The sequence below is a fragment of the Mastigoproctus giganteus genome, chromosome 3 (assembly GCF_048544385.1).
Source record: "Mastigoproctus giganteus isolate SK-2022 chromosome 3, ASM4854438v1, whole genome shotgun sequence".
NCBI classification, from domain to species: Eukaryota; Metazoa; Arthropoda; class Arachnida; order Uropygi; family Thelyphonidae; genus Mastigoproctus; species Mastigoproctus giganteus.
In genome coordinates, this window is record NC_143577.1 from 86,901,820 (window position 1) to 86,914,615 (window position 12,796).

Genomic DNA, 12,796 nt, shown 5'->3' on the forward strand with positions numbered 1-12,796 from the left:
CACACCGTAGCCGAGTTATACGATTTCAAGAAACACGAATTTTTCCTGGAAGAGGGTGCAAATCCAGTTTGAGAATAATTATGGTTTAATCCAGTAAACAGACAATTTTCAGAAAGAATGAATACACTGATGCCTCATACATATCCTTTGCGCAGAAATGAAATAACCAATGCAGCGAGCGCACTAGTAAACTTTTCTCGGGAGTGCCTACGTAAGCGTATACAAGATCACTGAAGAAACAAGGAGTAAAGGAAGAAACTGAATCTACCATTAGAGAAGACTGAAAGATAAAAAGGCAAACCGCGAAAGTAGAACACTGCGAAAGATATGCGGTCTGCTAAGCACTAGAGCGCTTGTTAATAGTAGCCTCTTTTTTTTTCTTTCTTTTAGATGACAGGCGCCCTGAAACGTTCAGCGAATAAGTCTTCTTTGAAGGTTCTACTGAAGGAAGGGGGATTGTTCGAGTACTTTTATGTTCACAGGGAAGCCGGATAAACGAATCAATTTATTAAGGCTATAAAACACATTTTTCTATTATATCTACAATATATTAAAGGGTGATAACCATGACTGTGTGGAATAATTACCCATGCCGCCCGACAGTCCTGTCGATCAAATATCGGACTTGCAATAGGCTCTATATCCTGTATATCGCGGACGCTGACTCTTGGGGAGATGGGGGGGGGGATGATTATAAACATTAGAACACAAAAGAAATATAGGGGTGCTATTGACGTATATTTATTGTATTTATTATTAAATTATACAGTGTATTAAATTTAAAATCTTCTGTTTATGCGTGGGATGGCTCCATATCGTCAAAGGAGAGCCGGAATCAAAGTGAAATGCTATACATATATATATATATATATATATGTTGTAACAATTTCACTGGTTGAGAAACACTGAGATAGAAAATACAAGAACATTATCGTATTTATTAGTCACTTGAGTTCGAACGACGGTAAACTCAAACTATCTACTACAGTGCTCCTGCGTTGACCACTGGGCTGAGTCATCCCCCCTAACGTATCCTCAAAATATTTTGAAATAATTTTAAAACGTTTCAGGTCCATCTCAAATGCCTTCAAGGCTCACGGATGGAGATACATTTGCCACTGCTCCTCAACAATCATAGTTTCCAGTATCGAGATTAAAACTCTAAAAATATATCTGTTCTTGTCTTCTTTTGTATCATTTGGATCCTGAGTACCTGCACTTTCTATTTGTCTCAATGGTAAGTCTGTTGTAATAAAAAGCATCAATGTTCTGAATGTGCAAATAAGAACGAAAACAAGAATGATAAAGGAAATTTATTTATAAAAGATGCAAAAGAACTCCAAAATATGTACATAAATTGCTTTTTATCTATAAGATGAATTTCATGACAAATAGAATAAAATACACCCACACTGTTTATTATGTAATAAAATCAGTTATTTGTACATTATAGTAAACATATAAACAGTATTTTACCCAAGTTAAATAATCTGTTGCCGAAACATTGATTAACAAACGGATATTGAACTTCTAAATAGAAATTTAGCGAAGTTCTATAATTGTAGTCGTTCTGAATCGGATGTGTTCCATTATATTAAAATTCATTTATATTGATCATTTTACTAGAAAATTTTACAAGGTTTCGTAGGCGTGCTTTCTATAAGGGAAAATGGTGTACCAGGGAGGAAAACCTGGATCTGAGACAACAAACTCAGTACTGAGTGGAAGAAGTCCTAAAAAGGTTGACTGGATTCGATTACAACCACTGAGTAAAGCATATTGTAAACAGCCGATCACTTTGCTATTTTGTGTAGTGGATATTTTTCAAAATTAAAAATTAAATTTTAGTTTTAAGAAAATAGGGCCGCCGTGAGAGTATTCCCTTATTAAAATGCATTATTTCCTTTCTCAGTAGTGTTATTATTGTATCTTATTACTATATTGTATTATTTCAGCAGGATTCTGGAATCTTTGTTTCTTAAATAAAGTTCATTTTCAACATAAGCGTGTACTCTAATATCAGACGTTTTGGTTCAGTTATTGCGAAACAATTTTAATACTTTTTGTATGTTTATTATTAGCATCTTCACACATTAAGTGTGATTTGGTCTAACAAATATCGAGTATCCCTTTAATAAGAACATTCATTAACATCTTAATGGAATTTACCGGGAAAAAAAAGTTAATTTATTACTGGCCGTAATACTCAGTCTGGGGACAGGAATAAAATATTTGTAGTTTTGAACGGTAAGATTAAATCAATGAAATGATAGTCACGTTGGCCAAAATTCATTTATTTCTTATGAATAACTCAGAGGTTCTTTTATTCAAGCTAATTCCTTTGAATTTCAAAGGTATTGTAGTTTCCATGATCTAAGAGGGCAAAGTATAGCCCATAATAAGAAAAGAAACAACAGAAAAATTATAATCTGTATCAATGTTTTATTTTAACGAATAACTAATATCTTCATTCTCAAATATAAATGATCAGCAAAAGAGTACACCTATTTTATGGAAGAAAATCATAAAAAATTTAAAAATTCTGCTGTAATTTTATTTTTTGTTTGATTTAGAACTAGTCCAATTACTGTACTTTGTCCTTGAGCTCGTACAAGATATTATAAAATACGAAGCCATATTGGAAAGAGCATGTCCTTTAAGGACGCAGAAGTATAGAACTTTCTGCTTGGGTCTGTGAATAAATGTACAAAAGCCTTAGAGCCAGGTGAAACCGAGACCCTCACTTTTTCCTCGGTGTCTCTTTGATCTACTCCCACCATTTTCAAAACCAAGTTCTTAGAGGAATATTTGATACCCTAATTATGGCTTATTTAACATCTTAAAGAGAAAACATAAGAAAAATTATAATTTTTTTGTAACAATGATCTTGCTTTAATATTCAAATTCAGTTGTCGGCTATATACAGCGAGCGGTTTCATTGTGCGCTGGCATAAGAGCAATTAGCTATTGCCTCAGTTTTCAAAATTATTATGTTTTTGTACACAGTAGTACGTACAGACTACACCTTCGTTGCGTCACAGATGAGAGCACGTGATCAGTGACAATGTTCCGTCAAAAGAGTTCACCAGAATTGAGTTCAGTGGCAAGCGTAGTTCATGACTCTCTTCTTGCACGTATCGCATTTTACATTGCAACACCATTCGAACTTGCAGTTGCAACTTGACTCGACAACCACAGCTCTTTTCTTCACTTTAAGTCCGCATCCTCTGCATAGAGTCTTACAGCTGTGTCTTTCTGTGAGGGGTATCCCTTTGCCTCGAGTACGGGAGCATTGTCTTCCCCTTGTCCCCAGAGACCCAGCGGTGGCGTTTTCTAAACAGTAATCAGGTGAACCTTCCATATACACTAGTCGCTGTTTGGAAACCTTGAAGGCGGTGAGGTCGCTGCGGTCGTGATGGCGGGCTTCCAGGGCAACGTAACCGTTTAATTCCACTTTCACTGCCGTGAAATAAGCTTGCTTCAGACGATCGCCGACAAGTTTGAACTCCGACAGCCTCATCCAGCACATCTGAGTGGCACAACTGCCCGATACTCCATGGCACTTGCACATCCGTTTCATTGTTTGCTTGACTGCCTGCAAAAAAGAAAGGTTTCGTAAATTACATTTCCTTCTGAACAGTCCCACGAATGTATAACCCTTCGTGCTAAAAGCTTAGCACAGAGGCGTCCAACCTTTTGACTAGGAGCCAAAACATATAAAATAATGAAGGTTGAGGGCCGCATGGCTTCTCGCTAGAAGTGGGAAGCAAGAACAGTTCCTTACCACTAATCATGCATTTTTTGAAATAGAATTTTACATCAAAAGAAATCATATTCAGAAAAACTGAAAATCCATATTTCTAAACATGGATATTTTCCCAAAGTTAATTCCAAACTATATTTTTCTACGCACTAGTTTTAAACTCGGGGGGAAACAAGGCTGACTACACTGCAGTTGCCCGAGGGTCAGGGGATGGACACCCCTAACTTAGCAAGTGAATACATGCTGAGAATTTGGCACGAAGAAGGAAGGGAAACAAAAGAAACGTAACATTTTGAATAGTTTCAAAATGTTATTTTTCTCAAACATTTTGAAGAGTTTCAACAAAAATAAATAAATAAAATATTACTGCATGCAGTATTTCTTTTATTGTTTTATACAAAATGTACATTATAGAGAAAATTCCAGTAAATAATATTAGACTAAATAAAATTGGAAATTTAAAAGAATGACACATATGCATATTTATATTAACAAATTAAAGTGTTAAAATGGCAATTAAACTTAGCAAATATGTCGGTTATTTGATTTAGGGAAAAAAAATGTGAGATAAATCCTAATGTTTAAGTCGAAGTTTTGTATCTAGCGCAGAATCTGGTAGTTTTATAAAAGCATCTAAATGGAATATATTCATATAAAATATTGCAGTCCTCACTGATGTCCACACCACGGTCATCAAGTTATTTTTTTATAATCATAATCAGCTGATATATGCTCATGTTTCATGAAAATTTTATTTCTTAAGGAGAGAGAGAGAGAATACTTACCAGTCTTCCAACACGATTATTGTGTAGATTTACCAAGGCAGTAGCATCCTGTCCCAATTCTCTTGTATCTAGGAATTCTTTGGCAAATTTTTCACCCGCTCTTACATTATCACTGCATCCTCCCCAAGACCATCCTTCTGTTCCTGTAATATTGAATGATATTATTGATTATATCGAAAGCTCACTAAATTTTTTAGTGCAAAAAGTTTAAGTGCAAGATATAGCACTTGCAGTATTGCTATATCTTATTATATATGCATAATCTGTGTATTTATGCATTGTAATTAACTTGCCTATTGGTCCTTTCTTTCTGTCATCACATCCGCAGTTCTCAAAATGGCCCAAACTGCAATTTCTAGTTAATGTGTGCATTATTCCTGCACTAAGGACAGCGTGAACAAAAGCAGTTTCTTTGTTTGCTGAAAATAAATGTAAAAAAAATCATTTTAGTAACAAAACAAAAATAATAGCAATAAGAAAACACATTCGACAAGTAAAGATAATTTTTAATATGATTATTTCCTTTAACACTTAAACTGGTTCTTCCGCCTCTCTTTTAGGACACTTCGTCGCCACAGTACGATGAAGCTTTTTAAACCATTTTGTGAAGCTTTAAACCATTTTGTGAAGCCTATTAATACAAGGCATAGCAGGAAAGTTCCAAGGATTACTTTATAAATAACTTAAAACTGCATTTACTATTCTCATCTCAGAGAAATTCTGGAACTTGTTTATTTATTTATATCAATTTTTGCTTTCGATATACTGTGATTTCTCAAAGACCTAATTTTTTTCCCTTTTCAGCAAAGTTTTGATACTTGGGCAAAGAAAGAAGCCAAACCCAGTGAGTAAGGAGGATTTTCCATGTGAAGGATTCTTTACACCGTTAAGCGCAGCAATTTTTAAAGGAAAAATGTATCCTGTAGATGGAACATTTCTTGCATCCCAATTTCTCGCTAGCTGCCTTCTTTCTAATCCGAAGTATCAAAATTCGCAGAAAGGATCACATTTTGAAACTTTGAGGAAAGTCCAGTGGGTTGAGGCACTAAACTCGATATAAACGAGTCCCAAAAATGTTCCCAATCTTTGCAGAAGAGATGTCTAAGGGAACTAATTTGAATAGGATAAAGGAATATAACCGGTGAAATACCACCACTTTGCTTATTGGAGGCTTGAAGTGGTGAAACCCATGTTTAGTCTCTAGAGCAAAGTTTTCGGCATCCCCTTGCCCCATACTTCTCCTTCAACCCATGCACGGTACTAAGTACTATAGGTTTTGATACCTTTCGTGTTTGGGTTTTTCATAAAAAAAAAAAAAAAAAAAATTGGAAAATTTGATTTTAACTTATTTATAAAGTCATTTCTGGAACTTTCTGGCTATACTTCATATCGATATAGCCTAGAATTCCAGATACTTCACCAGAACTCTCAGCTCGAATTTCCTTAATATATGTTATAAATGCTAATCAGTTATTCCCCTTAATATCTTAATTCAGCTATTAAGCCATTAGTCAGGTAAATACACTATGATTTTGTTCCGTTCACCTGTCCATCATACAATTTTTTTTTTTTTTTTTTTTTTTTTTTACAGCTTTTCTTATAAGGGAATCATTCAACATTTGTACTCTAGCCTCTCTTAGCTTTGTCAATTCAGTGTCAATCCGTGTTGATTTTTCCTTCAGTGCCATTTACTTTCACAGTCTTAGCATTTCTTTTAAACGTGACCTACACCATACTCTTGAATGGTGTCTATGTCTTCATGAGAACTTTGGAAGGAAGGGAGACTTAGTGACCCCTTTTGTTAGGATTTAGGACCATTTTAGTTCAGGACCAGGAGCATTGTACCCCTCCTTGAAACTACTAATTAATTACGAACGGCTCAGTTCAGAACGGAACGAATAAAGCTATGAATATGCGAGAGAGGATCCAAAGGGACTATTTGGAGTAATTATTCCCTCTGCCCAAAATTATTTCAAAAGCATTATATAATATTATCTCTAAACAGAATAGTAGAGACCGTTAGAACGAATAAAGGGCTTTCCGAGTTTTTCTTTTCCTTCTTTTTGGTGAATTACTCTATCGGAAATGTTAGTGTTCAAAGGTAGGGAAGATCAGTCAAAAATGCTGCTTAGAGTACATTACACAGAACTGAACAAAAAATGTTCTGCTATTAATTTTGCAGACCTGAAATAGTCGAGGTTAAAGCGATGGTACTTTAGTACACTCATTTGAGTTGGCCGTGCTTCCTGCCACGTAACTTCTAAATACGGTTAATGATAATATCCTTGACAAAGTGATTATTTATGAACTCTTCTGGCCTATACACTTGTGCTGGAGTATAAGCAGAATGCTTTCAATCTATATCAGAATGTCTTTCCCAAGAATGCACGTTATGAGAATTTTAATTACTTATTATTAATAACTAACTGAATGTTAAGTATACTAAGTAAAACCACTCAATATTTATTCAAAGAATTTAAATTACTATTGTGTACGATTACTGCTCACATTTTTCTGAGTGTGTATAATTTATTATATATTATTGGGAAAATGTCAAAATATCTTGTTCTGTAAAGTTATGATTGTATTATGAACAAAATTCAGTTCCCTTTTTCTTTATTGCAACTATTGTTTTCTTAACGGCTCTGTATTGCGCAACTATGAGTTGCCCACCACACAGGGTACTACATCACCACCTGCACATAATATTCGTTATACAAGTTAACTTACTCATGACTATATGCATCATTTATCCACTAATTATTTCTATTGAGAGTTAACTAAAATTATTACCCTTATTAGACCACGATAATTACGGTACTTATTCTGTGTAATAATGGTAATAATTTGCAGTTAACTCTTAACTTAGGGAGTTTTCCATTATTCATTTCACCAGCATACCTGTGAAACTTCTGCAAAGCTACGCGAACTAATTTCCTGCCTACCTGGTGGCTTGCTGCTTTTGGAGAAAATGGTAAAAGAATTCTTGGGGCAGTTCCACCTCTCCCACGCAAACTGCGTTTGACACTCTTCCATTCCCTTTTGGGCTCCAACTGCAACGCTCTCAGCAAGTTGTAGGTTGGCCTGTAAGAAAGAAAGAAAATGTATAAAATCACAGAAGATAGAGTGGGAGGGCAGGAAGGAGGAGACAAGGAAGTCCCTGTTCTCATGCAGTGTTCGCGTTTCCAAAGAGAGTTTAGTAGTAAATACCTTAAGCGTCTCAGGGAAACCCGAGTTCCTCTCCCGCTGTGTGTAAATAATCTGTGGCTTTGTTGGAGGTCAAGTAGACAACATGAACCTCCTTATTAGAGGCAAGCTGAAACTCCAGAATTGGTTCGGTAGGTGAGAAAGAGGATCTTAACACTGCCCCATTACAAGAAAGTCGGTGGCGATGATGAGGGCAATGTACTGAACAAATAGTACCTTTTTAGTGTGTGTGAAAGAGGGTATGTCAATCTCTTCCACTGAGGATAATCTCCATTAAGCTGAAAAAGGCATAGAATAGCTTCAGTTATTCAAGCATGCGATCCAGATAAAAGGAAAGAGAAGGAAATAGAAGAATTCTATGAGCAACGTCGGTTAAAAATGAGAAGGGGGGGGGGACAATCAACATTACCTCACACCTTTGTACTAGTCAGCACACACACACACTCGCCCACACAACGATCAAATGTTTTAATATCCTTTCTGGAAAAAGAAAGAAAACATATTGGAATTGCATAAGTAGGACTACCTTCCAGTATTTTATTAGGAACATATTTACTTTTGGTATTTGCTGCACGTAAACATATACTTTAACTTATATTTAAGTGAATGAAGTATTCATTTAAATATATAAAACAAAAAAGTAAACAATTAAATGGACTGTTTATATTCGTGGACTCCCACGGTCAGAGGAGTTCACAAAATGGGCAGTACAAGAAACAGAACCACATTTAGCAGTCAGACTTTAATCCCCGTCACTCAAACTAAATGTACTTATGCACCTCGTTCCTGACTGCTCTGCTTCGGATATAATTTATGTCAGTTTGAATATCCACTTTTTTGGCATTCATACATTGTGAAAATGTCTCATCACCGGGGTTCCTTGTTATCTACTGATGAAGCGACAATCGTTCTTCTTAGAAAACAATTTCGTGTATTTCTAGTGTAAGATTCAAGCAGCTCGGAGTGGTTTGCTTCAAAATATCCTATATCTTGATCCTGCTTTGTCTTTCACTTAATTAAGTTAATAGCCGGGCTCAAAACGGAAAATTTTACCAAAGAAGGATGTTCGCCAGGACAAACGTGCAAAATGTATTTACCGATACATATGACACCCACTAAGAACCCTGGTTAATAACCAAGTGCAAAACTGATGCATTTGTATTATATGTACGTAAATGTAATTTGTATAATATGTACGTATTTAAATTTCTTCTGATAGTCACGATCAGACTAGATTGGAATTTATGGCATGCATAACTCTACAATTTTAAAAACCACTCGGCTAAGGTTGTGACTTTTTGTTCCATTAAGGTGCACACCTGTGGAAAACAAAAACTCGTCAAGAGCATGGTTCGGACCACGCCTTCATGCGATAACCGAATTTAAATATGGAACCTTAAATCATTCAGCCACATACAATGACTGGCTGAAACAGATTTGTCCATATTTATTGTTATTATTTCTCATCAATTAATCTTTGTATAAAACTTTTTGCAATTTTATTTGGTTCATAGTGGCGAATCTAAGACCAAAATAGAGAAAATTTTTCATGATAATAAAAACCTGGGTGTTCATACCTACGTATAAATATCCAGGTTTTTATTATTTAGTTTACTATGTTAGCTACTTCATCTAGTTTCGATTCGGAATAGCAGTCACCTTTATTTTTAACACACACCTAATAATTAAACATATACTTAATGCACTTATAAGCCGACCGGGCTAGCCGGGTGGGTAAATGCTGGCCTGGCAACCCAAAGGTCGTGGGTTCGAATCCCGTCTCGGGCTTAGATCAGAGTAGTGCAAAAACCTTGGTAGGTGCATTAGTCACAGAAGCCGATGCGCTAACAAAAAAAAAAAAAAGAAAAATGCACTTATACAGGGATATGTAATACACGTAATAAATTTTGCAAATAAACCACGTTAATTAAAGGAATCAATTCGCTGTCTGTTGCATAAACATTAATATACATATCACAGCCAAAATCAGAAAAGAGGTTGAAGAAGGGTGGGCTAGTGCTAATTTCGCTTTCTTTGTTTACGTTTAGGCTTGCGACTGTCTGAGAGACAAGACGGTGTGCAAAGCGGTATAGATTACCGCTATTTTCTCCCTTTATGTGATTAAGCAAGTCTGTCGAGGACCATAACAAGACGGATTACTAGACACCGACTACAGCTGATAAGGCGACCGCTTGTCGGTCTTTCTTATTTCACTTGCGTCTGCCACCCAGGTAAGACAGCTCTGCACGTGGAAATCACACGTTGTCAGTCACGCTGTAAGCAGCCGTGGGAACATAACCTCCCGGAGACAAGACAAGTCCGGATACATCCTGAGGCGTTGTTTCTCTCCTCCCCTTTCAGTGAAAGGTAGTGGTGACAGGAATCCTCTGGAGAAACTGTCACCATTGACGTCTCGATTGTCACCGGTAGTGAATCACGGTCGTCAAGAAACACGTTCACACGTGTTAGAAACACAGGATACTCGGGAATAGACCTCAGACTTAAAGGGACCCGCAGTAATGGTTTTGTAATGAATTCCGGCGAGAAGTGTAACATATGGCGCATTTATGGCTCATGTTAATATCCAATCCGTTTAGCAAGAGTGGCTTTGGCGTCTGGCATTGTTTAGTAAGTTCTATAGAAGAGTTTGGCGCCACCTTGAGTAATGTAGTCATTAACTTTCTAGGTCAAGCAATACAGTCTAGTGACCAATGTAACGACCTTTCGACTTGTTCACGGCCAGTTTTTACAAAACCTTTTCGCTAAGAGTCGAATGTAATTAAGAAAAATCTACAAACACATTACAGCTCACTTCTTAATCGAAGAGTTCCTGTTTGGACAAAAACGAAAACTGCCGACAACTCGGTAAACGTAGAAATCTTGTTTTCATGGGGACTTTAGATCGGAAAGCTGTAATCAGAGAGTAAAAATTTGCTGTTAAATATCTCTTATACTGCGGTGATATTTATTTTAAGCAACGTTTCCTAATGAATGAAATAGTTTACCGTTTGCTTTGATTGCTTCTGTGAGCAAAGTCAATATGATATAACAACAGTTATACAGATCTGCAAATTAAAAGTTGTATAATCGGGTTTCAGTTATAATATGTTATCTTTCCCGAGTGTACATCTATTTCAAAATTATCATATACTTTTCCTTTACTATATACTTTTGTAGCATTTCCACAAATCCGAACAAGGAAAAGCTGTCGCTATTCGGCAAATTTTACTTTAATTTTTACAAATAACAACGCTTGTTTACTTTGTTTTAGAATACAGTGGGAATAACTGAATTTAAGTAAAGAAAACAGAAGAATGATTAATACAATTTGTAGATGTCATGTATATAAATGTAGGGCAGCCAATGGCGCGTTATACCTTTATGGAGCCCAAGCCAAAATGGAATTTGGGGGACCCATCTAAAGAAAAAACTAATAAAGAACATTTTCGATTTCATTTTATTGTGGCAACAAGACAAATTATATGACATAAGAGCTAAATATAAAATTTCATCAAATCCATTTTCGAAAAAAAACGTAATTTTCAAATTAATTTTCAAGTAAAGTTCATTGACCTTGGCAGGCAGAAAGTTCAGTTCCGATAAAAATCACTTAAAAATATTAGCAAAAAACAGCAATGAGTTTTTGAAACTGATTTTGGGAGCCCCACTGATCGGGGCCCTAAGCAGATGTACTTTTTGCCTATAGGATAACGCGCCGCTGATGGCAGCTCCTGAAACAAAGTCCGTTTCTACCTTGTAACTCTGTGCCAGAGAATAGTATTCTCTAACGCCACTAGGTGTGTGTGTGTGTGTGTGTGGAGGTGTTGATTGACTGGCCACTTTGCAACCAGAAAGCAGCAAGCAATTTTCTTAAAAACCGCCAAAATTGTCTTCCCTATTATTTTTGACAGCTACATAAGAAAACGAACTAACCACAAAAGGTAAAAAAATAATAATATAAAATTATATTAAATTAAATTAAATTAAAATAGCTTTTCGTTATTGCCAATAGGAGAAGTCATATATTAATGTTACGTACTGATTTTAGAATGATCAAAATAAATATCTTCAAGGTTCCCCCCCCCCCCCAAAAAAAAATAAAACAGGGCTCATACATCAGGTTTATGAGTCTGGTACATATTTCCAGTAATGGATAAAATGATGTAAATCAGGATGAGAATGAGTAGACGGTCACTCAAGCTCCATTACTTGCACTCTCACCTTTATTTTTTTTAAATCAAAGCTGGTCGAAGTTAGTGGAGAGCATGGGGAGCGATTGCCCCAGGACAAATTCATACTGTGAAAGAAAACTGAAAAATTTCTGCTTAACTCAGGCCTATTCCCCATAGCGTGTCAATAACTGTGATTGTAATAATTGTGACGGATGCGTGTATGGCCACCCGTAAATATCGTGTACAATATTTATACAGTCATAAAATTGCAAGCACTTTTAATTCTTTTCATCCCAGGATCATCCAGAATGATGAGAATTCGTATACGAGTGCTGTATAATGCTCGTATCATTTGTGTAATTCAAAGTTAATAACCACCAAAGCCAAATTTATCGCAGTTTAAATATGATTGAAAATGCTTCCTTCTTATGTTACTTTTCAATTTAATTCGAGACATACTCCAATTGGTCTGGAATGACCATAAATGATAAAATAAGTTAATTACCGCTAATGACTATGCACCCATATGAGTCTTTTTTGTTTTATATACTTCTTAAATTTTTCAGAGTTATAACAAGTTTCATTCTGTACAAAGAATGTATGGAAAGAAGAGATGACTTCGTATCGTCAACTATTTTAATTTAAAAAGTACAGCACATGCAAAAGGTTTAATGAGATCCAGTCCCTTAATGCCTGTATCGTCTTCAGCCATGATTGTTATACGCGTTACGATCTGCGTGGAATATTCGATTGAGTGTTTGACCGACAACTGGCGAGCTATGACCTTAAAGAAGATTATCGTGAGTATTCAAATAATGGATGGCGAGAGTCTACTGTATATCTATATCGATGAAAATAATACAAAAGGG

The 12,796-nt window shown here is 35.8% G+C and overlaps 1 protein-coding gene across 1 annotated transcript in view; it reads right to left on the bottom strand.

The window, feature by feature from the left end:
- Positions 1-3,097: 3,097 nt before the first annotated feature.
- The window catches only part of LOC150088133 (protein Wnt-8b-like), a 43,998-nt gene continuing 34,299 nt past the window's right edge, over positions 3,098-12,796 (bottom strand). The window contains exons 3-6 of the mRNA XM_090370036.1: positions 7,494-7,632; positions 4,842-4,967; positions 4,549-4,691; positions 3,098-3,595 (exon numbers count right to left, since the gene is read on the bottom strand). Coding sequence (XP_090226162.1) covers positions 3,098-3,595; positions 4,549-4,691; positions 4,842-4,967; positions 7,494-7,632 — 906 coding nt within the window. The remainder of the gene's footprint in view (positions 3,596-4,548; positions 4,692-4,841; positions 4,968-7,493; positions 7,633-12,796) is intronic.